We start from the raw sequence: 26,914 nt of genomic DNA on the forward strand, positions 1-26,914 counted from the left end.
GGATAAGGGTACGGCTAAAGGCAATAAGAACTGGTCGTCTAGTGCGTTGGGAACAGAGAATAAAAGGGGCAGATTTCTGGGCGTGGTAGAATAGATTCAGGGCATAATGTACAGACAGTATGGTAGGATGTGAGTACAGTGGGGGTAAACCTAGGCATTGAGTGACTCTAAGCACACAGCCAAGACAATACAGGAGTGGCTTAGGGACAAGTCTCTGAATGTCCTTGAGTGGCCCAGCCAGAGTCCGGACTTGAACCCAATCGAACATCTCTGGAGAGACCTGAAAATAGCTGTGCAGCGACGCTCCCCATCCAACCTGACGGAGCTTGAGAGGATCTGCAGAGAATGGTAAAAACTTCCCAAATACAGGTGTGCCAAGCTTGTAGCGCCATACCCAAGAAGACTCGAAGCTATAATCACTGCAAAAGGTGCTTCAATAAAGTACTGAGTAAAGGGTCTGAATACTTCTGTAAATGTGATCTGTTTATTAATCTTTATAAATTTGTTTAAAAAAATTATAACCTGCTTTTGCTTTGTCATTATGGGGTAGTGTGTGTAGATTGAGGGAAAAAATGATTTAATCAATTTTAGAATAAGGCTGTAATGTCACAAAATGTGGATAAAATCAAGGGGTCTGAATACTTTCTGAATGCACTGTATCAGTCAAAGCTTAGTCTGCTTTCTCTATTCACCAGAAGAGTTAGTTTGTTTGGTTTCCTGTTTATCATTAGGCAGCAGGTAAAGAATACAGTGATTGACTATCAGTGTACATACATAGGCATCATTTCTGTTTCAGGTTTCTGTTTCTGCTCAGCTCTCCTCCCACAGCGACCCTAGCCCTGGGCTGGGGCTAGGTTTGTGTTCCAGATGCAGAGGTGACAGAAAGGGAATTGGTGTGGTGTTGGACTCTCCTGGCCTGTGTTGCCCCAGTCTCAGCCTTGTTCGGCGCCGTGGCTTTGGACTGTTTCCGGTCAGGTGAGCTTACCGCAATTCCTTGGCATGCCATTCTATATTTATAGTGGAAAGTTTGCACTTATTTCTCATCAGTGCATCAAACCGAAGCAAGTGCAGTATATACATTCACGTCCATAATTATTGGCACCCTTGATAAAGATAAAAAGGGCAAAGGGCAAAAAACACTATAAAATAAATAAAACACAATTACTCAAGAGAGATTTTGTTTAGTAAAAGCAAAATTCTTAAAAGATGGGTGCCAATAAATAAGTTACAATACTCCATCACTCTACCCTTGCGAGGATAACAACGCTGAGGCTTTTTCTAAAATATTTATTAGATTGGAGAACACATCGGGAGGGATCTTAGACCATTCCTCCATACAGAATCTTTCCAGATCCTTGATATCCTTCGTCTGTGCTTATGGACTGCCCTCTTCAATTCAAACCACAGGTTTTCAATGGGGTTCAAGTCTGGAGACTTAGATGGCCATGGAAAGATTTTGATTTTGCGATTAATCATTTCTTTGAGGATTCTAATGTGTGCTTGGGGTTATTGTCCTGCTGGAAGATCCACTTGCTGCCAAGTGTCAGCCTCCAGGCAAAGGCAACCAAGTCTTTGGCTAAAATGTCCTGGGACTTGGTAAAGTTCAAGTTCATGCCGTTGTCCTTAACCCAACGCAAAGTCCCAACGCGAAGCCAGCACCATTTGGACTTATAACCCCTTTTTAACATTGTGTGAGCTACAGACATCTGGGTACCATTGGATAAGTCTATCTCTTCTGCATCCGTTGGTACCGACCATTAGTCTGTGTGATTAACGTGGGCTGAGCTAGAGCGGTGTTTGTGAGACAATGTCGGATCCTGAAGGGGTCCGGGGCCGGGTCTTGTTACAACGTCTGTATAGTCCGAATGGTTTGAGCTACAAACTATTACAAGCTCTCTGTTATCTGCTATATTTTGCTCTATGACGTTCACAAGCTTCACAAGAGTCGTTAGAAGTTAAGAGGTTCTTCTACATGGAAGATCATAGGAAATCCAATGCCATAGTGTCTATAATACTGTAATAAGCTCACATAGTTGCTGTCACAAACTCCAACCGTCACACAGTTCTCACTGAGTAGTTGGATATTTATTTCCCACTGAGCAAACCATTTCTGTACTTACAGCATGTATATAAATACATTTTGATCAGGTTTTTGCTTTGGCTGACATATTTTTATTGACATTTCTCAATAAAACTCAGTTGAGTGTGCACAGCTGACATCAAGGCAAATGTTGGCTACGTTGAAGAATCTCAAATATAAAATACATTTTGATTTGTTTAATTCTTTTTTGGTAACTACATGATTCCAAATGTGTAATTTCATAGTTTTGATTTCCACTATTATTCTACAATGTAGAAAATTGTAAAAATAAAGAAAAAACCTTGAACGAGTCTGTGTGTCCAAACTTTGGACTGGTACTGTACCTCTAGGCTTATATAACCCTGATCTAGTACAGGCCTAGTTATAATCCCTGAAGAATGATATAAATACCTTAAAGATGCCTCTCCATACAGTAACATCCACTGTAACAGTAAAACAATTAAATATACGACAGAATACTTTCATTGAAGAGAATGAGCTACATCAACCCCAATGGTACCTAACCCCCCCACCCCTTCAAAAAAAACTGACCTAGTACAGGTCTAGTGTAAACCCTCCCACACACACACACACACTTGGAAGTACCAAACCTTACACAAGAACAGCAAACACTATGAAATGCAGAAGTTTTTAGCATATTGCAACAAAGTAACTATCATTTCCATCACTAGCTTATGAGAATGAATCTGTGTAACTGAATAGTGTTATCAATAGCCATCCTATAAAATTATGAAATTAATTGAGGTTCCTTTGTGGTCCGGTCAGGAAGTTTGGCCAACAATGGTCATCTATCCACCTGCACATAATTAGACAACATGGAAAATATGGGCATTATTAAATTGAACACGAGTTACAGTGCAAAATGTAGTTGCACTGATTACTTATTATTACTGAGATGGAAAAACAACTCTCAACCAACAATTTCAGACAAAGCAGTCATCTAAAGTACTGCAAAATCTATTTCATCTAAATGAATGATGGGTTACCTGTACCACATAGCTTTTCATTTTAATTACCCATAAAATAATACATTTGAATAATAATTGTCCTTAAGGATTATATAATAATTCTATATAGCTCTGTCTAGCCCCCCAAAAGGATTGAAATATCATAAAACCCTTTTGTTAATGAAACATATACTGATTGTGTGGTAAGCAAACAATATGCTATTTTCTTCTCATTGCTTTTTTAGTGTATATGTGATTGATAATAGTGCCTTGTTCTGTTCTCTGGCATATTGTGACTCAGATTTCCCTGCATGTTTATTATCATACTAACATTGCTTGTCTTATAGAGTAACCAAGGAAACCTTTGGACTATGGTGAAGACCACACACAAAATCTCTCATATTGGGGTCAGCCATTTTCTCAGTCTTTTGAGAACAGCAAAACCAAAATCTAAAATCATTAGGCTAGTATTTACACATACTTGTATTCTGAAGCAACACCTAACCGAACTGATTTAGTTTATTTGAGGGATTGAAGACTGTTGTCTTACCTTGCTATTTCCTTTTCACACCATTGCAGCCGCTCCATTGCCATTAGCTGAAGAAAAACACAGGAAGATGTCAGTAGATGTTTGAATGTATGGCTACAATACAATTCTACAGTGTCCCGCGTGGATCAGTTGGTAAAGCGTGGCACTTGCAATGCCAGGGTTGTGGGTTAGATTCACACAGGGGACCAGTACTAGAAATGGTATACCCTTACTACTGAAAGTCGCTCTAGATAAGAGCGCTTGCTAAATTACTAAAATGTTAAATTATAAAACTCAGCCTTTTCTTAGTTTTGTAAATATTGTATGTCCATCACAGAAAAGCAACTCACCTTGAGGCAACACTTAACTTCATGTATTGTATTTTGTTTAGTTGTGGCATTACAGACTTTGACATGTATACAGAGGGAGCGGCTGTGATACTAACCTCTAGTTCTCAAGCCAGGAATCACTTTAATGTGTAAAGAGAAAAATAAATAGAAATGTTACAATTCATATAGATTTTGGCCATAGTGCCCACCTTTCATAGTAGTACCTTAGATAAAACTTTTCTTAACATTTAACAACAAAAATATTTAATTGTTAATTGATATAAATCAAGACCTACCAATTGTCCCTCTTCTGTGCAGAACAAAGAGGCCCACCAAGATCAGAACTACAATAAAGGCGATGACTACAGCCCCAATGACTACAGCACCGCCACTACTGCAATCACAACATTTTCCATCTGCAAAACAAAAGGCATAGTATATATAAAAAGCAACAATATGTAACCAGAAGCTAACATCAGTTTCGTTCCTGCTTCACTTGCAAAGCTGTTGTTAGTATGCTGTTCTGTTCAAATTAAGATTGTTTCCTGTGTTAATAACACAAAACCATATTAACCATCAATAACAACACTAAACCGAATTAACCATACTTTACCCCATTTTACCACAATTGGCTCCTTCAAAGCTCTATGGTTGACATAACATTCATACGTTTCCTTGTCTGCCTCTGGGATCTGCACACTCATCCTGATCTGGTAGGTCTCATCATCATTGGGTAGGAGTCCTGCAGACTGCACTCCATCACGGTCGGTCAATGGAACACCATTCTTCTTAATATGCATAACCACATCTTTGGGATAGAAACCTGTGGCCATGCAGGTCAGTCGGACATGTCCTGCAGTTTTGGCTTTTTTAGCAAATGCATAGACCTTTGGAGCAGCTAAAGAGGGAATAAACAGAGAACATTACTATTATTTCTGATCTCACATGTACAAATGGTCGTTTTGTTAACCATTTGTTAGGCTATACTATTTAAGTACTCACAATCAGCCCAACTGAATTCCTTGTCCTCATATTCCATGAATTTGGACAGCCAGTCCACACACTCCTTCTCCAGGTAGCCCTTGGTGTACGTGTTGAGGATCTGCACATCATCCAACTTCCTCTTCGTCGGCAGAGCTTGATCAACTGGGGCCACCCACTGCATAGTGACATCATCAAAGGCCAGGAAGTCGTCACCATCATAGCTGTATTGGTCGATGCCCTTTATGAATTTCAATGTGCCGTCACTCTGTTGGTCAATCTCACAACCAACCTTCCACTGAAGGACATGGACATCTGAGAGGAAAACCAATATTGAAAAAGAAGGTGAATGATGCCTCTATGACAATATACACGGATAACTAATGACCGACAATTTTAAAAGATTACCGGTGAGCATAGGACAAATTGCAGGTGTTCCCTCACCAGTGTTGTTGTGCCTCATGCGCTTCATCAAGATATCGACATTAACTTTGAACCACTGCTCCTTGCTCTTGCGTGACTGAGTGCCTTTTTCCCAGTAGTCTGCTGGCAGCTTCTCCCTCATCCAGTCCTGTTTGGGAATCTTCTTCTTTGACACACTGTCATAGTAATCGATCTGTTGGTTGTTCATCAGACCCATGGCAGTGAACTCATGGATACCAGGCAAGTCTACTGGCTTTGACAGGGCAGTGTAGATGTAGCTCAGGGAGTAGGTGTCTGTAGGGAAAAACATTTAAACATTGACATCATTTGTCTGAATTTGCCTTCTCTCCATGTTACTCAGACAATGCTGTAAAACATGAATAGGAAATTACTTTAGGTCAAATATTTATCTATATCATAGGTCTGTAACGACCAACAAAATAATGTATTCAATTAATAGTGTCAGGGAGGCCTTGCATGATGTTGTCTAAATGGTAAGTGACATATCAATAATGAATAAGCCCACACTAGTGCATTAGTGAGAAGTGGGACACATTTAGCAACTTATAAATCAACCTATTTCATATTAATATATTAAAGGGATAATTCAAGATTTTGAGTCAGTTGAACTCATGGATACCATTTTTATCTCTGTGTCCAGTATGAAGGAAGTTAGAGGTAGTTTCACAAGCCAATGATAACTAGCGTTAATCCTAACGTATCCCTTTAACTAACACTATTGAAGTCAAAGATAACTATTTTAGCACATGTTGATTAGGCCAGTTGTAAACATATTCTAGCAACATTACAGGGATAGTCTGGGATTTTGGCAATGAAGCCCTGGATAACATTTTTATGTTTCTGCGTGCATTTTGAAGTTGCGACCCGTTTTGAGCTCCACATTTTTTGCCCAAATAAATAAATACATACAAAAGATTGGGGGGCTTGCCTGTTTTGCATGTTATTTTGGCATTAATATGAATCACATATCAGTTTGCAAATAATGATTTTATATAAATATATATATAATTGAGTTAATAAAGCTCAAATGCAGGTGTTTCAGCCTAGCTCAGTGCTCTCTGTGGTGGTGGTGGGGCAAGACAGCAGAAAATACGGAGCATTGCGCTGTGATTGGCTCAGTGTTCTGTCACTCATGGGGACACTACATCACCGCCAAGTCTAAGGGTAGACATTAAAAAATTCTAGCCCTTTGGGTGCTACCATAGTTACATTAGAAGTGCCCATCCAAGAAGGCTCAAGGTTATTGGCCACAGATAAAATGATGTCAAACCACGATATATCTTCAGTAACTTTGATTGGACTGAACATGTCAACATCATACTTTCAAAATCTTAGCTAGCAGTCATCATCATGAATCAAGTCGACAATCTACTCGCAAATCCTTTTTAATCCTTGTCATATGAAGAGAAATATGAAGATAAATTATAGATAAAACGTATCGGTGCTCATCGGCCATTGGACATAAACATTACACAACAAGTTGGAAATCGCAAATTCAACAATGAGTGGTTTGGTAGGAATCAGTGCCTAAATGCAAGCATTTCAAAGCAATCATTAGTCTGTGTCACGTCCTGACCAGCAGAGGGAGCAATTGTATTAGTTTCGGTCAGGACGTGGCAGGTTTTTGTGTGTTAAGTGTTGTGTTGGTGATTAGGACTCCCAATTGGAGGCAGGTGTGTTGAGTTGCCTTTGATTGGGAGTCCTATATAGTAGTGTGTGTTTTTCTTTGGGGTTGTGGGTAGTTGTTTTTGCACTGCGTGTTGTGTGCCTGCAAAACTGTTCCTGTCGTCGTGAGTAGAGTTTATTGTTTTTCCCTGTGGATGCTTTACTTGTGTTTATTAAAAAACTATGAGTATCCACGTTCCCGCTGCGCCTTGGTCCTCCCTTCAACAAAACGACAACAGTTGTTACAGAACTACCCACCACAAAAGGACCAAGCAGCGGAAGAGGAAGGAGCATCGGGTGGATGAATGGACATGGGAGGACATCCTGGATGGCAAGGGATCCTACACCTGGGAAGAGATCCTGGCCGGAAGGGATCGCCTTCCATGGGAACAGGTGGAGGCACTGAGAAGAGCGGAGGCAGCAGGAGAAGGGAGCGAACGTTATGCTGGATCACGGCTGGCGAGGAAGCCGGAGAGGCACCCCCAATACATTTTTTTGGGGGGGCACACGGGTAGTTTGGCCAGGCCAAGGAAGAGCCGTAAGCCAGCTACCCGTGATTACAGGGAGGTGCGTATGAGGTGGAGGGCGCCATGTTTCGCTGAGGTACGCACCATCTCGTCTATACGTACGCACAGCCCAGTCCGCCCTGTACCGGCGCCCCGCATGTGCCAGGGCGAGGTGAGCATCGAGCCGAAAGGGGTGATGCCAACCCTGCACTCAAGACCGCCAGTGCGCCTCTACGGTCCGGTGTTGCCCGCTATACGCACTAGCATGGAGGTGCGTGTCTCCAGGCTGGCACGTCCTGTACCAGCCCCACGCATCAGGCGTCTAGTGCGTCAGCCCAGCCTCGCCAGTCAGGAGTCGCCAGAGCTGCCCGCCAGTCAAGAGTCGCCAGAGCTGCCCGCCAGTCAGGAGTCGCCAGAGCTGCCCGCCAGTCAGGAGTCGCCAGAGCTGCCCGCCAGTCAGGAGTCGCCAGAGCTGCCCGCCAGTCAGGAGTCGCCAGAGCTGCCCGCCAGTCAAGAGTCGCCAGAGCTGCCCGACTGCCCGGAGCCACCAGAGCGGCCCGGAGCCGCCAGAGCGGCCCGACTGCCCGGAGCCGCCAGAGCGGCCCGATTGCCCGGAGCCGCCAGAGCGGCCCGACTGCCCGGATCAGTTAGAGCGGCCCGACTGCCCAGATCAGTTAGTGTGGCCCGCCTGTCCTCCGGCCCAGCCCGAGTGGCCCGCCTGTCCTCCGGCCCAGCCCGAGTGGCCCGCCTGTCCTCCGGCCCAGCCCGAGTGGCCCGCCTGTCCTCCGGTCCAGCCAGAGTGGTCCGTCTGCCAGGTTCAGCCCGAGTGGCCCGTCTGCCCGGCGCAGCTATCAGCACCACCGAATTGGGCGACGCCGAAGGTGGAGCGAGGTCCACGTCCCGCACCTGAGCCACCTCCAGGATAGGTGGGTTGGGGAGGGAGGGTGTAGCACAGTGCCGTCGTTGACGGGTTATTGTTTATGGGTTTTGTTGGGGTATTGGGGATCTTTTTGTGTTTTTTTTTGTAAGGTGCATTCTGGGGTCTGTACCTTGAGGGGGGGGGTACTGTCACGTCCTGACCAGCAGAGGGAGCAATTGTATTAGTTTTGGTCAGGACATGGCAGGTTTTTGTGTGTTAAGTGTTGTGTTGGTGAACAGGACTCCCAATTGAAGGCAGGTGTGTTGAGTTGCCTTTGATTGGGAGTCCTATATAGTAGTGTGTGTTTTTCTTTGGGGTTGTGGGTAGTTGTTTTTGCACTGCGTGTTGTGTGCCTGCAAAACTGTTCCTGTCGTCGTCAGTAGAGTTTATTGTTTTTCCCTGTGGATGCTTTACTTGTGTTTATTAAAAAACTATGAGTATCCACATTCCCGCTGTGCCTTGGTCCTCCCTTCAACAAAACGACAACAGTTGTTACAGTCTGCTATTCAATGGAGTGGATGTGGGGTCCCAAGTCTAAGATTAAGGGTCTCTTTTCCTAATTTAAAATGAGAAACATTCAATATTGGCCATGCTGTCAATGAAGCATGATTTGTGCCTCGCTCAAAACAACTTTCAACTCGGAACTAAATCTGACTTTAGTGAGTTCAAGACAACTGGGAACTCGGGGAAAAAAATACGTTTTGAACTTTCATCCAACTCGGAATTGTAAATCGGGAACTCCAGCCTCTTTCTTGAGCTACGACCTGAAGATCAATGAAGTCGCCATGATTCAACCTTTTTTCCTGAGTTCCCAGTTGTCTTTAAAGCACCGTAAATCCAGAGAATGCCAGAATTTGATGACAAAGTTTGATGCCACCTTCCTGTTCCAAGTGAGCACAGCACAAGGGGAGTCCAAAAATGTATTGTATGCTGCTGCATAAAGGATGTAATACTAACTGTATGTTGTGTAGTAAGCTTTTAGTAGCCCATGTGCCTCACCCTAATAATTTGGTCTATTTTCACCTTTTAATTTCGACTACTGTTCTGACATGGTGGTGCACATGTAGTCTATAACCTGTTTTTGAGAAATGTAATCATTGAATATTGTAAGAGCTTTCATTGTCTGCTTATATACCCCCTTTATTTATCCTACGGTTCTGACTTGGTGTACAGGGTGAATACCGTAAGGATGGCCCATGTTCTGAATTCTGTCACTGTACATTTCAAAAGTGCTGAACAAATAGTAATATTGACTATGTCCATCCTAGCTCACTCATTAATATCTTAATCAAAATTATGGATGGCCTCTTATCCACTGTCTTCTTATGCCATAGTTTGTACATCTCAATTGTCAGTAGAAACCACATTTGTTTAAGCAAGTCAGCCATATCAGGCAGTAAATGAGGCTGAATGAACTGTTTCGCTGCCAGACTAGGCTCTGCTGATAGCCAGGTGTAGCAGTGGTATAGTGCAATTAATGTATTGTTTAGTCTTGTGTAGTGTAGTGGCCTTGCTGGCATGCATCCCACTTGTATGTATTTTTTGACATACCAAGATTTACATGTTAAAATTACCACTGACTAGTGTTAGCGTAATGACTAAAAGTCTATGTGTCCAGCTAGTTAGCATTGGCTCTCAAAAGTACCACTAACTGCCTTCATACTGGACGCAGATACCTAAAGAATGGTATCCACGAGTTCATCTGACTCTGGGGAAGTAGATAATGGGGCTTTATTGACAAAATCCTGAACTATCCCTTTAACCCAACACCTAGCGAACTCATCAAGAGCATCGGACCGGTGAGTGCCGAAAAGGTGACACTTTCTTTTGCACCGAAACATGCAAAAAAATTCTGATTTTTAACTAATTTAACAACAAAGAATATGATCTACATGATCAGTCTCTGTGTAAAATAAAAAGTTGTTAATGTGAACCTAACTCACAGCAAAAAAATTTAAAGAAAGCAATCCAATGTTATTTGGTGCTTAGACTTTACTGCAAATGACACTCAAGTCTTGAGAAAAAACAATACACTAATATTGCAGTTATCTATGACAGCCTTTATAATAGAACGCTTGCGACCACACACACATCTAAATATTGCACTTGGGGAAAAAACATCTTAAAGTAGAAATAGAATGAAACAGGCATTCTATTTTTGTGCTATTATAGTGGCCACTATAGTAGACATCGATCAAGTGCACAAGGCTACATGTGTGCAAAAATAACATTCACTGAGTAAAACATGCAATAATCCCCCTCACTCACACACAAGTGTTACTGTCAAGATCAACACAACAAACATCTTTGGGCTACACTGCACATTATTACATTGTACACTTTCTGCCTGTGGACACCTGTTCTACAATGTGCCAGCAGAGCATGAGGCCCTTTGTTGGCATAATTGATCTCTTTCAGGCAGAGAGTACACCTGGCATACCCCTTTTAATCCACGGTATTGAAAAGGTGAGTGGTGTTCATTTCACCTCTATAGTGGCATCCAGCTTAAGCCAGGCCCGGCTCCAGCTACACTTGATCCCTGAATCCACTTGTTTAACAAGCAACGCCTCATTTTCCACCTAATTCTCTCATTCTGAAAACGAACCACATACTGTAGAGGGAAAATATGAGTTTACAGATAGTAGGTAGTTAACTAGTTAACATTTCACACAGATTGTCATGGTCCAGTAAGCAACTAACGCGTTATAACTTGACGAATGGCAAGGAAAAGTATACCAGTAATTAGGGATGCACGATATATCGGTGAACATATCGAAATCGGCCGATATTAGCTAAAAAATGGCAACATCGGTATCGGCCGATGCCCGATGTGCAAAACCAATGTCGAAGCTGACGTGCATAGCTATATAACGTAGGTATGTGACATAATGACGCCATGTAAAATGTTGCGCTATACGTGCAACACACCATTCCTAAACTAGCCCAATGTCTGCTGTGTGGATCTAGCAGTCATTTGAAAGAGTAACAAAATTTCAGCTAGACAACTCAAAGGCGAAATACATTACAGCAAAGATAATGGAATTCATTGCCCTTGACAATCAACTGTTCTCTGTCGTGGGTGATGTTGGCTTTCGCCAACTGGTCGAGCACTGGTACACACAACCAAGTGCGCTATTTTTCAGCTGTTACCCTACCAAAGTTATACAGTTATAGCGTCACTGCTATTAGCATCACGATATACATACTATAGAACGCTGTTTGGGTCTTTGCGTGTCAAAAAATATATAGTAGCACTGTCAAAGCTGTACAAAAAAGTCTGCAAACACTGGCCACGAACGATGTGTTTACATTACTGCGTTGGTAATAAAGCATCATTTGTTCGGCTGCAACTTCTGGGGTAGCTAGCTTTAGCTTGGAACCTCGCTAGCACCTGTGGTGGATGAATCAGAATTAGTTCAGTAACACAGATAATTAAGATGTCTTATCTGCATAATATGCTTATGTGATATACTTGTTATTAGAATGTATCCCTTCGGACTCTGGTGTTGGCAATTGCACTTCTTCCCTCAGCTGGGGCTCAATCACTTGGGGCCCAGAGAGGGGAGAGGTCAGGCTTGTCTTTTACATGTCTCTGGTGCTATGCAGAATATCAGAAAGGGAAGAGGACAGGATGGAACATTGTCTTCATATGTGAATGTGTCTTTACCTATTCTTAAACCATGTGAAGGGATGGCGTGATTAATGGGGAACCAATTTCTTGTCTCCACAATGTCTGTGCGCAAGTCACTCCCTCCTTTGGTATTGGGGAGGTGTATGGCAGTGTCTGGAACCATTGTATGTCCTCTCTGACGTTACACTTATCCTGGGATAGTGTATGACCTAGAGGCTCACTCCCCTCAGTGAGCTTGTCCAGGAGTGGGGTCAAGAAGGGGTTTTACTTAAGATGGGAGTATCTACAGTTGACAATTGAGTGATGCCATTGGATGAGTTGGTGTTTTTGTGCTATGAAGTACCAGAAATGAGATTAGAACCTCGTCTTAGGGACCAAACTGAACAATAATTTATAGCGAATGCTATCTGGCTACGGGATACTCCTTTCTCATTATAAAGTCGTCCTTTGTGAACTGTTCCTAATATCTGTGGTTTGTTATGTCAACTAGGGGGTGGATCTTTGCTATAAACGATCTCAAGGGAATCGTTGAAAGTCATTGCTATTGCAAAAAGCTCTTATTATTAAAGATGTAGTTTAAGTATAACTCTGACTGGTGTGTGAAGTTTGCCTCTCCTCATTTGGTAAAACAGAAATTAACCACCTCACACCAATACAACCAGCCTGAAAACTGACCAGTAGAACCTGCAGTCATTTTCATTATTCTTAGCAATGATTTAGAAATCCTTGTGAGTAAGTATTAGCTACGTTGCCACTTGTTGTTCACCTATTGAAATTGAACTTCAGTTCATGAAAATAAATAGCTAGTCAGCAACTTAACCCTGTTCCCCAAAGCTAAGGTTATAAGCAGCCAGCTAGCTTCATCTGGCTAGTGAGGCTCGACCGCACCGGGTTATGTGTTGTGAAGCTAGCCACAATAAGGATTAGGCACAATAGTGGAATTTGCGGTTTGCCTTCAAAATAAAAGTATGTAACTGACAGTAATGCAAATTAATACAAATAGTATAAATATGTCATACTTTTATTTTGAAGGCTAACCGCAAAGTCCACTATTGTGGCTAATCTTTATTGTGGCTAGCTTCACATAGATGGGTCCGACCACCATTAATCAAATAAGAACTGTCTTATAAATTAGGGCTATTTTAGATGACACCTGTTAGCTAGCTAACTATATAGCTACTGAAACAGATGTCGTGTTATTTGACACATCAAATAGTGTTATTTGACATGTATCTTTTTTGACACGCAAAGACCCAAACGGCGTTCCATAGAAAACCTGGTTGAGAATGAAACGACTGAACAAATGAACAACGAAACAGCACAGCAAGTAAGTGAAAGAAATGTTGATTATGTTTTACTGGTAATGGGGACATACGTAAATGCCAACAAAATAATGTTTTGGTCACTGTGGTGTGTGTGTGTAACATTTATTTAACTAGGCAAGTCTGTTAATAACAAATTCTTATTTACAATGACGCTGGGCCAATTGTGCGCCACACTATGGGACTCCCAATCACAGCCGGATGTGATACAGCCTGGATTTGAACCAGGGACTGTAGTGACACCTCTTGCACTGAGATGCAGTGCCTTAGACTGCGTCTGTGTGTTAACTATAACTGTACTAGAATGCTTAAAAGGCCGCTAAAATTGTAAATATCGGTTATCGGAATCGTTTTTTTTTTTGGCAAGGAAAATATCGGATATCGGCCAAAAAAGTAATATTGGTGCATCCCTACCAGTAACGTTAGCGCATCTGATGTTGTAACATTAGCTAGGTAACGTTAGCTGTCTGACTTTATTAGCCAGCAAATTTTCACACCATAATCTCAATTACTTGATCAGTTAAGTTGGCTAATGTTGCTCAACATTTCTCTGGCTAGCTAATGGAAATAACGGTGACTAACCCCATTCCGTACAAATTTGCACAACCGCAACATTCAAACGAGGCTGCAATGAAAACTAATGGGACTGTAGCGACCGTGTTGGCTTCACAATCTGGGGTGTGAACTACGTTTCTATTCAAGCGTTGATTGACATGGTAATGGCGCGATAGTATTGGGGAAAAATTGTGACGTGCCATGACGTAACGTACAACACGCATGAAGCAACTCATTCTGTGTCTTACAGCCTCTCTCCACCAGGTGTATTGTTTCTCTCGCCGTTTAACCAGGAACAGGGTAACACCGTATGCAAACCGGCCGTGCGCCATCGTGCACAAATTGATTTTGCCCCCCCACACCAAACGCAATCACGCCACGCAGGTTAAAATGCCAAAACAAACTCTGAACCAATTATATTAATTTGGGGACAGGTCGAAGAGCATTAACCTCTTAGGGCTAGGGGGCAGTATTTACACCGCCAGATAAAAAACGTACCCGATTTAATCTGGTTACTACTCCTACCCAGTAACTAGAATATGCATATACTTATTAGATATGGATAGAAAACACCCTAAAGTTTCTAAAACTGTTTGAATGGTGTCTGTGAGTATAACAGAACTCATATGGCAGGCAAAAACCTGAGAGATTCCTTTACAGGAAGTGGCCTGTCTGACTATTTATTGGCTTTCTTTGACATCTCTTTCCAAAACAAAGGATCTCTGCGGTAACGTGACACTTCCCACGGCTCCCATAGGCTCTCAGAGCCCGGGAAAAAGCTGAATCTCGTCATTCCAGCCCCAGGCTGAAACACATTATCGCCTTTGTCAAGTGGCCGATCAGGGGACAGTGGGCTTAGGCGCGTGCACTGGTCGCCCCCGTCCTTCTTTTTTTCCCTCTATTTACCGAAACGCAGATTCCCGGTCGGAATATTATCGCTTTTTTACGAGATAAATTGCATAAAAATTGATTTTAAACAGCGGTTGACATGCTTCGAAGTACGGTAATGGAATATTTAGACATTTTTTGTCACGAATTGCGCCATGCTCGTAACCCTGATTTACCATTTCGGATAGTGTCTAGAACGCACGAACAAAACGCCGCTGTTTGGATATAACGATGGATTATTTGGGACCAAACCAACATTTGTTATTGAAGTAGAAGTCCTGGGAGTGCATTCTGACGAAGAACACCAAAGGTAATAACATTTTTGTTATAGTAAATCTGATTTTGGTGAAGGCTAAACTTGCTGGGTGTCTAAATAGCTAGCCCGTGATGGCTGGGCTATGTACTTAGAATATTGCAAAATGTGCTTTCACCAAAAAGCTATTTTAAAATCGGACATATCGAGTGCATAGAGGAGATCTGTATCTATAATTCTTTAAAAAATTGTTATGCTTTTTGTGAACGTTTATCGTGAGTAATTTAGTAAATTGTTAGTAAATTCCCCGGACGTTTGCGGGGGGTATGCTAGTTCTGAACGTCACATGCTAATGTAAAAAAAGCTGTTTTTTGATATAAATATGAACTTGATTGAACAAAACATGCATTACATTTACATTTTAGTCATTTAGCAGACGCTCTTATCCAGAGCGACTTACATTTCATTTCATAAATTTTTTTTCCCCGTACTGGCCCCCCGTGGGAATCGAACCCACAACCCTGGCGTTGCAAACACCATGCGTACAAACACCATGCTCTACCAGCTGAGCTACATGTATTGTATAACATAATGTCCTAGGGTTGTCATCTGATGAAGATCATCAAAGGTTAGTGCTGCATTTAGCTGTGGTTTGGGTTTATGTGACATTATATGCTAGCTTGAAAAATGGGTGTCTGATTATTTCTGGCTGGGTACTCTGCTGACATAATCTAATGTTTTGCTTTCGTTGTAAAGCCTTTTTGAAATCGGACAGTGTGGTTAGATAAAGGAGAGTCTTGTCTTTAAATAGCTGTAAAATAGTTATATGTTTGAGAAATTGAAGTAATAGCATTTTTAAGGTATTTGAATATCGCGCCACGGGATTAGACTGGCTGTTGCGTAGGTGGGACGATTTGGTGCCACCTACCATAGAGAGGTTAAGAAAGCTAAGGATAGCTTTTTCAAGCAGAAATGTTCATCCTGTAGCACAAACTCAAAATAGTTATTGGACACTGTAAAGTCCATGGAGAATAAGAGCACCTCCTCCCAGCTGCTCACTGCACTGAGGCTAGGAAACACTGTCACCACCGATAAATCCACTATAATCGAGAATTTCAATAAGCAATTTTCTACGGCTGGCAATGCTTTCCACCTGGCTACCCCTACCCCGGTCAACAGCCCTGCACCCCCTACAGCAACTCGCCCAAGCCTCCCCTATTTCTCCTTCACCCAAATCCAGATAGCAGATGTTCTGAAAGAGCTGCAAAATCTGGACCATTACAAATCAGCCGGGCTAGCAAATCTGGACCCTCTCTTTCTAAAAGTATCTGCCGAAATTGTTGCAACCCCTATTACTAGCCTGTTCAACCTCTTTCGTATTGTCTAAGATTCCCAAAGATTGGAAAGCTGCCGCAGTCATACCCCTCTTCAAAGGGGGAGACACTCTAGACCCAAACTGTTACAGACCTATATATATCCTACCCTGCCTTTCTAAGGTCTTCGAAAGCCAAGTTTACAAACAGATTACCGACCATTTCGAATCCCACCGTACCTTCTCTGCTATGCAATCTGGTTTCAGAGCTTGTCATGGGTGCACCTCAGCCACGCTCAAGGTCCTAAACGATATCACAACCGCCATCGATAAGAGACATTACTGTGCAGCCGTATTCATCGACCTGGCCAAGGCTTTCGACTCTGTCAATCATCACATTCTTATCGGCAGACTCAACAGCCTTGGTTTCTCAAATGATTTCCTCACCTGGTTCACCAACTACTTCTCTGATAGAGTTCAGTGTGTCAAATCGGAGGGCCTGTTGTCCGGACCTCTGGCAGTCTCCATGGGGGTGCCACAGGGTTCAATTCTCGGGCTGACTCTCTTCTCTGTATACATCAATGATGTCACTCTCGCTGCTGGTGATTCTCTGATCCACCTCTACGCAGACGACACCATTCTGTATACCTCTGGCCCTTCTTTGGACACTGTCTTAACTAACCTCCAGACGAGCTTCAATGCAAGTAAAACTAAATCCATGCTATTCAACCAATTGCTGCCCACACCTGCCCGCCCGTCCAGCATCACTACTCTGGACGGTTCTGACTTAGAATATGTGGACAACTACAAATACCTAAGTGTCTGGTTAGACTGTAAACTCTCCTTCCAGACTCACATTAAGTATCTCCAATCCAAAATTAAATCTAGAATCGGCTTCCTATTTCGCAACAAAGCATCCTTCACTCATGCTGCCAAACATACCCTCGTAAAACTGACCATCCTACCTACCGATCCTCGACTTTGGCGATGTCATTTACAAAACAACCTCCAACACTCTACTCAACAAATTGGATGCAGTCTTTCACAGTGCCATCAGTTTTGTCACCAATGCCCCATATACTACCCACCACTGCGACCTGTACGCTCTCGTTGGCTTGCCCTCGCTTCATACTCGTCACCAAACCCACTGGCTCCAGGTCATCTACAAGTCTCTGCTAGGTAAAGCCTCGCCTTATCTCAGCTCACTGGTCACCATAGCAGCACCCACCCGTTGCACGCGCTCCAGCAGGTATATCTCACTGGTCACCCCCAAAGCCTATTCCTCCTTTGGCTGCCTCTCCTTCCAGTTCTCTGCTGCCAATGACTGGAACAAACTGCAAAAATCACTAAAGCTGGAGACTCTTACCTCCCTCACTAGCTTTAAGCACCAGCTGTAAGAGCAGCTCACAGATCACTGCACCTGTACATAGCTCATCTGTAAATATCCCATCCAATCTACCTCATCCCTATACTGTATTTATTTATTTATCTTGCTCTTTTGCACCCCAGTATCTCTACTTGCACATTCATCTTCTGCACATCTACCATTCCAGTGTTTAATTGCTATATTGTAATTATTTCACCACCATGGCCTATTTATTGCCTTACCTCATTTGCAAACACTGTATATTTGCACACACTGTATACTGTTGTTGTATGTGTCGAACTGCTTTGCTTTATCTTGGCCAGATCGCAGTTGTAAATGCGAACTTGTTCTCAACTAGCCTACCTGGTTAAATAAAGGTGAAGTAAAAAAAATTAAAACAATATGATTGGTCATCGCCCAGCGGTCGCTGCTGGCGATTTGCATAAAGTTGAGAAAAGTTAATATTTTTCACCGCCTCCCACGCCACCTTTTGGGTCCACTTCTCACCGCTTTCCTGCCATTGAAATGAATGGGAAGCGGTGTTGCACCGCGCAGCAACCTGTGCTAGTGTATCATGCCCGTTGGGGGCAGCGATGCTAACTTAGCAATTCTGTTGCTAGATTTCGCAACTTTTCAGACTACCCTGGCAACTTGTTTTTCAAACAGCACCTTGCAACAAATGTAGCTAATTTTAACAATTTATTTGGAATTTTTAGCAACTTTTGAAAAGTGACTCAAAAGCTAATTTCAGCAAATTGCAAATCATTGTTGGCTGACTGCAGTAGCAGTAGTACGGGTGAATATAGTTGGTCACAACTGTATGATCTCGAACAAAACTTACAACATCAATCAACATGTCTCAATCAAAATTGTACAGCCAGAAGTACAGAAAAGAGTGGGAGTCTGTACCTGAACAAATGTCAAATCATATTTTTTGCCGAGATGGCCAGTCAATTTGAGTAACGTTATTGTGCATTCTACGTAATGACGCAGTTTTACGTTTTCACGCAATGACATCACAACGTCATTTAGCAACTTTTAGCAACAAATCAACCTGCCTCTAGCAATTTACCCTGAAAATTAGTTGGCAACACTGGTTGGGGGATACCTAGTCATTTTTTTGCGTCATCATGACTCTCAAAAACCGAGACAGCTGCTGTTTACTTCTGAAGATAACTTTAGCGTCGCCCTAAAAATCCGATTCAAATTCGACAAAAACCTTCAAATAGGTATGTAATGACACATTATATAAACTCTTTATAGTGTTTTATTTACATTTTAGAGGTGATAAGTTGCACTATCATGCAATAGGTTTCGCTTCCCCACCCGCCATTTTTAATAAGACCCGAGGGAGCTCATTGCTTTCATGAATCATGCAGTGATAGGCATCATGAAGGTCTTGTCATTGATGTTTGTTGGAATGGGGAGAAATTGTGCTTTACAATGGTATTGATATTATATTTGATCTGGAAGTATTACGTTTTTTGGGAGCTAAAATAATGTCAATTGTATGGACCAGCGCGATGTACAAAAGTGAGTTAGTTAACATGTGTGTAACATTGCAAAATCATTATTAGTATATTGGCTCATGTAAAATTGCAAACACATTACAAACATCAAAACTGCTTTGCACATGTTTTACTTTGTGATAAAAAAAAGTAGATAATGCTATGCATGGTTGTTCTAAGCAAAGTAAAAAAGCTCATTAATATATTTGATCGGTTCCTTACACGTTTGTTTTTATTGCAATACATTTCCAGTGAACGATACAATGGATGGAGGAACGCGCATAAAGGTCGGCTATAAAGCAATTAAAACAAGTAACGTTAGACTATTACGCTAATAGACCGAAGCAGTATAACGTTAAGTTTTATGGTAAGCGATTTTAAAAGTATTCTTTTGTATTATTCTTTTGCCACGCCTGGCTGCAATCTTTTACTTTAACATTTTTTATTCGAGTGCACAACTTACCGCTCTGGCAAATACATTCTAGTGAAAAATATAAAACAAAAACCGTCAAATGAGATATATTCATCTTATTATGAATTAAAGTACAGCCGTTTTCTTAAGCTACATCCCTATTTTAAAACGTATATGTCGATGGAACGCTCCTTCACAAATGTATGTTGCGTTGCGTTCCTTGCCCTTTGAAGAGTATTTCTATCCAAATATATATTTTTCTTCCAATGATTTGAGGGCTGAAATAAACCCAGCTGTTGTCAGGTAAAATAGAGCATTGGAGGTTTACGTGTCTGTAGCCTGTGGCGAAAGAAGAAAAATATAGCCAAGGCTATGAAAATATAACACATTTTTACTTGAAATCAATGATTTTATAAAATCTCGAGAATAAGTCAAGAACAATAAATAAATAAAAATTCTTACAACTCTATCATAGGTTTACACAATTGTAACCTCTGACCTTATTCTCTTTATTTTATTTGAGGTACCTTTGAAACTTTTGAAATTGTTGTCACTGACAATTCAGGTGTAGTGATTTTTCTTTTGTTTACTTTAATGTTATTTTGATTCTTTAGAGAAAATGTAATTGTAGTGATGTCCTATGTTCATGTGTTATTGTATTGCAATTTGACATTTTATTTAAAATAAAAAATAAAAAGGCTATCAAAATATTGTGACTTTTCACTATAGGTAGGATTGGATAACTTAAATCATGGACAACATAAATAAACATTCACATACCCTCAATAATTGTATTATGTAACAATTATGATACTTTGTATTTTACATTGACATACATTTTCTGTTTATTGGTTTGTCAGTCTTTTTCCCTGATGATGCATATCTCATCATAATGTAATGATTGATTGCTCTGACATACAGTACAGGTCAAAAGTTTGTACACACCTACTCATTCAAGGGTTTTTCTTTATTTTCAATATTTTCTCAATTGTAGAATAATAGTGAAGGTCAAAACTATGACTTTTAGTAACCAAAAAAAGTGTTAAACAAATCAAAATATATTTCAGATTATTCAATGTAGCCACCCTTTGCCTTGATGACAGCTTTGCACACTCTTGGCATTCTCTCAACCAGCTTCATGAGGTAGTCACCTGGAATGCATATCAATTAACAGGCTTGCCTTGTTAAAAGTTAATTTGTGGAATTTCTTTCCTTCTAAATGTGTTTGAGCCAATCAGTTGTGTTGTGACAAGGTAGGGGGGGGGGGGGGGGGGGGGTATACAGAAGATAGCCCTATTTGGTAAAAGACCAAGTCCATATTATTGTAAGAACAGCTCAAATAAGCAAAGAGAAACGACAGTCCATCATTACTTTAAGTCATGAAGGTCAGTCAATCCGGAACATTTCAATAACTTTGAAAGTTTCTACAAGTGCAGTCGCAAAAACCATCAAGCGCTATGATGAAACTGGCTCTCATGAGGACCACCACAGGAAAGGAAGACCCAGAGTTACCTCTGCTGCAGAGGATAAGTTCATTACAGTTACCAGCCTCAGAAATTGCAGCCCAAATAAATGTTTCAAATTCAAGTAACAGACATCTCAAATCAATTGTTCAGAGGAGACTATGTGAATCAGGCCTTCATGGTTAAAATGCTGCAAAGAAACTACTTCTAAAGGACACCAATAATAATAAGATAATTGCTTGGGCAAAGAACACGAGCAATGGACATTAGACCGGTGGAAATCTTATATTTCGAGTTTATTATGAGCTTTGTGGGCACTATGGTGTTGAACACTGAGCTGTAGTCAATGAAAGCATTCTCACATAGGTGTTCCTTTTGCCCAGGTGTGAAAGGGCCGTGTAGAGTGCAGTAGAGATTGCATCATCTGTGGATCTGTTGGTGCGGTATGCGAATTGGAGTGGGTCTAGGGTTTCTGAGATAATGGTGTTGATGTGAGTCATGACTAGCCTTTCAAAGCACTTCATGGCTTCCAACGTAGCCATAGGGTGGTAGTCATTTAGGCAGGATACCTTCGCTTTCTTGGGCAAAGGGACTATGGTGGTCTGCTTGAAACATATTGGTTTTACAGACTCAGACAGGGACAGGTTGAAAATGTCAGTAAAGACACTTGCCAGTTGGTCAGCGCATGCTCGGAGTACATGTCCAGGTAATCCATCTGGCCCTGTGGCCTTCTGAATGTTGACCTGTTTGAAGGTCTTACTCACATCGACTGTGGAGAGCGTGATCACCACAGTCGCCCAGAACAGTTGATGCTCTTATGCATGTTTCAGTTTTACTTGCCTCGACGTGAGCATAGAAAGTATTTAGCTCGTCTGGTAGGCTCGTGTCACTGAGCAGCTCTCAGCTGTGCTTCCCTTTGTAGTCTGTAATAGTTTGCAAGCCCTGCCACATCTGATGAGCGTCGGAGCCGGTGTAGTACGATTCGATCTTTGTCCTGTATTGACTCTTTGCCTGTTTGATGGTTTGGTCGGAGGGCATAGAGGGATTTCTTATAAGCTTCCCGGTTAGAGACCTGCTCCTTGAAAGCGGCACCTCTGTCCTTTATCTCAGTGCGAATGTTGCCTGTAATCCATGGCTTCTGGTTGGAGTATGTATGTACAGTCACTGTGGGGACGATGTTCTCGATGCACTTATTGATGAAGCCAGTGACTGATGTGGTGTACTCCTCAATGCCATCGGAAGAATCCCGGAATATATTCCAGTTTGTGCTAGCAAAACAGTCCTGTAGTTTAGCATCTGCTTCATCTGACCACTTTTTTATAGACCGAGTCACTGGTGATTCCTGCTTTAATTTGTGCTTGTAAGCAATAATCAGGAGGATAGAATTATGGTCAGATTTGCGAAATGGATGGCGAGGGAGAGCTTTGTACGCGTCTTTGTGTGTGGAGTAAAGGTGGTCTAGATTTTTTTTTTCTGTACATTTAACATGCTGATAGAAATGAGGTAAAACTGATTTAAGTTTCCCTGCATTAAAGTCCCTGGCCACTAGGAGCGCCGCCTCTGGATGAGCATTTTCCTGTTTGCTTATGGCGGTATACAGCTCATTGAGTGCGGTCTTGGTGCCAGAATCAGTCTGTGGTAGTATGTACACAGCTTTAAAAAATACAGATAAACTCTAGGTAGATAGTGTGGTCTACAGCTTATCATGAGATACTCTACCTCAGGTGAGCAAAACCTCAAGACTTCCTTAGATATCATGCACCAGCTGTTGTTCACATACACTACCATTCAAAGTTTGGTGTCACTTAGAAATGTCCTTGTTTTTGAAAGAAAAGCAATTTTTTTTTGTCCTTTTAAAATAACATCAAATTGATCAGAAATACAGTGTAGACATTGTTAATGTTGTAATGAGTATTGTAGCTGAAAACGGCAGATTTGTTATGAAATATCTACATAGGCGTACAGAGGCCCATTATTAGCAACCATCACACGTGTTCCAATGGCACGTTGTGTTAGCTAATCCAAGTTTAACATTTTAAAAGGCTAATTGATCATTAGAAAACCCTTTTGCAATTATGTTAGCACAGCTGGAACTGTTGTCCTGATTAAAAAAGCAATACAACTGGCCTTCTTTAGACTAGTTGCGTATCTGGAGCATTAGCATTTGAGGATTCGATTACATTCTCAAAATGGCCAGAATCAAATAACTTTCTTCTGAAACTCGTCAGTCTATTCTTGTTCTGAGTAATGAAGGCTATTCCATGCGAGAAATTGCCAATAAACTGAACATCTGGTACAACGCTGTGTACTACTCCCTTCACAGAACAGCGCAAACTGGCTCTAAATAGAATAGAAAGAGTGGGAAGCCCCGGTGCACAACTGAGCAAGAGGACAAGTACATTAAGTGTCTAGTTTGAGAAACAGACGCCTCACAAGTCCTCAAATGGTAGCTTCATTAAATAGTACCCGCAAAACACCAGTCTCAACGTCAACAGTGAAGAGGCGACTCCGGGATGCTGGCCTTCTTGGCATAGTTCCTCTGTCCAGTGTCTGTGTTCTTTTTCCCATCTTAATCTTTTATTTTTATTGGCCGGTCTGAGATATGGCTTTTTCTTTGCAACACTGCAAATAAAAGAGTTAATACTTTGAACGTATCTCAAGTTTGACAAGTTTACTTAGAGACATTATACTCCAAAACCAAAGTTTGCCTGGCATGGTTCTTTCAATATCCGTTCTTGATGGAAAGAAGATTGTATTTTGATTCGTGCATGTATGTGTGTGTTTATAAATAATGAAAAGTCTAATAATTACTGTTAATGTTCTCCAAAGAATCTCAATAAAAACATTTTAAGGCAACAGGATATAGAATTAGTTGGATTAAATAATAGAATCTTGGGTATCTTGAAAGGCGCAAATAAATGTACTATATTATTAAAGAGCAACCTCTCTTCAAACCCTGGAATGCTGGTCTAGCTGACCACAGCGGAATAGATGACGTGATGCTGGTCTCCCTGTACCCTCGATCTTTCCCTCCAGTTCTGCCGACCCAGAGATGCCAACTGAACCTCAGAGAAGGGCCCCGAGACACAAACATTCATTTCAGCAATGCTTTCAGTTTACAGTGAGATATATTCATTTGTACTCACTTCTTCCCCATCACCCTGTGTAATCTTAGATCCTATAAGACAAAATATGAAACAATCATTTGTTTACAATAAGAGCAATACTTGTTGGGAGAATGCACACATTTAACACAAACCCTACTATTGGGACTTTTTTGGTAGCAAACAATTAGACAGTGTTCTTTACCTAGATTTGACAAGCACCTAGTCTGGAGCTCCTTCCTGCTTGTGTCCTGTCACTATAGGAAATAAGGTGATCATATCACATGTTTGTAAAAAGGTTGTTGCATGACCGCATAGGCCAATGTAATAGCTTAATATGGACCTAAAGTCTTGTACAAACAAGATCAGAGGCATATGATGTAACAATATAGTTTTTAGACATTTTTACCTGTACTGCAATTCTTTCTTTCTGTTCACTCTGTCTATCAGCAAAAAGGCCCGGCATTCCAGCCAAAAGCACCATGAAGCATAGTCCAACGACAGCCATCATCACCACAACTGAAAGACAAAAACACAGTTCAACATGTGAAAATGTCACCTGTATTAAAGATAGCAGGACAAAAGATTTGAACTACATTTCATTCAGTCTAATTTGTGTCTAATGTCCGTGGACAACGTACCATTTGTAGGTCCTTATCTCTCTCAACAACATCTGAAAATAGGTGAAGAATATAGGTCATGGAATTTACTTTCACAGCACAAAGTTAAAACTCTAGATTTTGGTGTTATTTTCATACTTGTAAAAATAATTGCATAATGTTGCTGTGTGTTACCTGTTTTCATAACAGCAGTGAAACTCTGGATTTTGAGGTGATCTGAGTTTGCAAAAATAAATAAATAATCAAGTCAGGCATAAGCATGGTATTTTAAATGAAAAGGGAATGGCATTAGAGGGGTCTCTAAAGTGTGGTTCCCCCAACGCTTTCTCTCACTGCTTTTTCCAGGAAGTGATGAAGTTGATTGTTGAGCCTGATCTTTTAATTAAATGAAAATGTCACTGTTAAAATAAAACATGGACAATTAAATAGATAAAATGCCATTTGGAAAGCTCTACCTGTCAACACTGTTACTTTAGCTGTCGTTTCCCCATTACACAGGTACTTTCCAGAGTCCCCTGGCTGCAGATTGAGGATCTGCAGGGCTCCATCTTCATCAAAGGAAAACCTGTTCTGTTGGTCCTCCCTCTCCCTTTTCACAGTTCCATTTTAACTTCCTGACTGATGTCTTGAGATGTTGCTTCAATATATACACATCATTTTTCTTCCTCATGACGCAATCTATTTTGTGAAGTGCACCAGGCCCTCCTGCAGCAAAGCACCCCCACAACATGATACTGCCACCTCCGTGCTTCACGGTTGGGATGGGGTTCTTCGGCTTGCAAGCCTCCCCCTTTTTCCTCCAAACATAATAATGGTCATTATGGCCAAACAGACATATTTGTGTTTCATCAGACCAGAGGACATTTCTCCAAAAAGTACGATCGTTGTCCCCATATGCAGTTGCAAACTGTAGTCTGGCTTTTTCTATGGCGGTTTTGGAGCAGTGTCTTCTTCCTTGCTGAGCGGCCTTTCAGGTTATGTCGATATAGGACTCATTTTACTGGGGATATAGATACTTTTGTACCCGTTTCCTCCAGCATCTTCACAAGGTCCTTTGCTGTTGTTCTGGGTTTGATTTGCACTTTTTGCACCAAAGTATGTTCATCTCTAGGAGACAGAAAGCATCTCCTTCCTAAGCGCTATGACAGCTGCGTGGTCCCATGGTGTTTATACTTGCGTGCTATTGTTTGTACAGATGAACGTGGTACTTTCAGGCGTTTGGAAATTTCTCCCAAGGATGAACCAGACTAGTGGAGGTCTACAAAAAAAATTGTGACGTCTTGGCTGATTTCTTTTGATTTTCCCATGATGTCAAGCAAAGAGGCACTGAGTTTGAAGGTAGGCCTTGAAATACATCCACAGGTACACCTCCAATATTTTCTGGAATTTTCCAAGCTGTTTAAAAGCACAGTCAACTTAGTGTATGTAAACTTCTGACCCACTGGAATTGTGATACAGTGAATTATAAATGAAATAATCTGTCTGTAAACATTTGTTGGAAAAATGACTTGTCATGCACAAAGTAGATGTCCTAACCGACTTGCCAAAACTATAGTTTGTTAACAAGAAATGTGTGGAGTGGTTGAAAAATGAGTTTTAATGACTCCAACCTAAGTGTATATAAACTTCCGACTTCAACTGTATCTACCTGAATTACCTCGTACCCCTGCACATCGACTCAGTACCGATACCCCTGTATAGTCAAGTTATCACTCATTGTGTATTTATTATAACTTGTATTATTATGTGTAATTACCTTTTCTATTTTCTCTATGTCTACATTGTTGGGAAGGGCCCGTAAGTAAGCATTTCACTGTTAGTCTACACCTGTTGCTAACGAAGCATGTGATGAATAAAATTAGATTTGATACTTGTTAAAAGTCATTCATCATTTTAATGTAATTTCTTTCAAGGACAGTTGCGTTGCGTGGGTAAAATAACTGGGGAAGCCAAGCCAGAAAAAAAGCCATGTTACAACCTGTGTTGTGATAGTTGCGTTGTTTGCTCTATAACCTTTTAGTTCATATGCCTTGCGACCTTGATATATACAGTGCATACA

The 26,914-nt window shown here is 41.3% G+C and overlaps 1 protein-coding gene and 1 long non-coding RNA gene across 3 annotated transcripts; one reads left to right on the forward strand and one right to left on the reverse strand.

The window, feature by feature from the left end:
- Positions 1 to 2,061: 2,061 nt before the first annotated feature.
- LOC106588381 (major histocompatibility complex class I-related protein 1) lies at positions 2,062 to 19,888 on the reverse strand. The gene is made up of 8 exons (XM_014177297.3): positions 19,720 to 19,888; positions 5,332 to 5,604; positions 4,909 to 5,202; positions 4,520 to 4,804; positions 4,203 to 4,322; positions 4,023 to 4,046; positions 3,599 to 3,645; positions 2,062 to 2,897 (listed from the first exon to the last, which is right to left on the reverse strand). The coding sequence occupies exons 1-7, from the start codon at positions 19,781 to 19,783 to the stop codon at positions 3,614 to 3,616; spliced, it is 1,092 nt and encodes a 363-aa protein (XP_014032772.2). The 5' UTR covers positions 19,784 to 19,888; the 3' UTR covers positions 2,062 to 2,897; positions 3,599 to 3,613.
- On the forward strand, positions 18,802 to 26,546 carry LOC106588389 (uncharacterized). Of its 2 annotated transcripts, XR_001324651.3 has the most exons (3): positions 18,846 to 18,977; positions 24,168 to 24,252; positions 24,686 to 25,343. It is a non-coding gene; the product is annotated as an uncharacterized LOC106588389 (long non-coding RNA). The 2 variants fall into 2 exon arrangements; XR_014382906.1 differs by lacking the exons at positions 24,168 to 24,252; positions 24,686 to 25,343 and adding an exon at positions 25,354 to 26,546 and having other exon boundaries at positions 18,802 to 18,977.
- Positions 26,547 to 26,914: the final 368 nt, after the last annotated feature.

Source organism: Salmo salar, chromosome 27 (genome assembly GCF_965601325.2).
Source record: "Salmo salar chromosome 27, fSalSal1, whole genome shotgun sequence".
NCBI classification, from domain to species: Eukaryota; Metazoa; Chordata; class Actinopteri; order Salmoniformes; family Salmonidae; genus Salmo; species Salmo salar.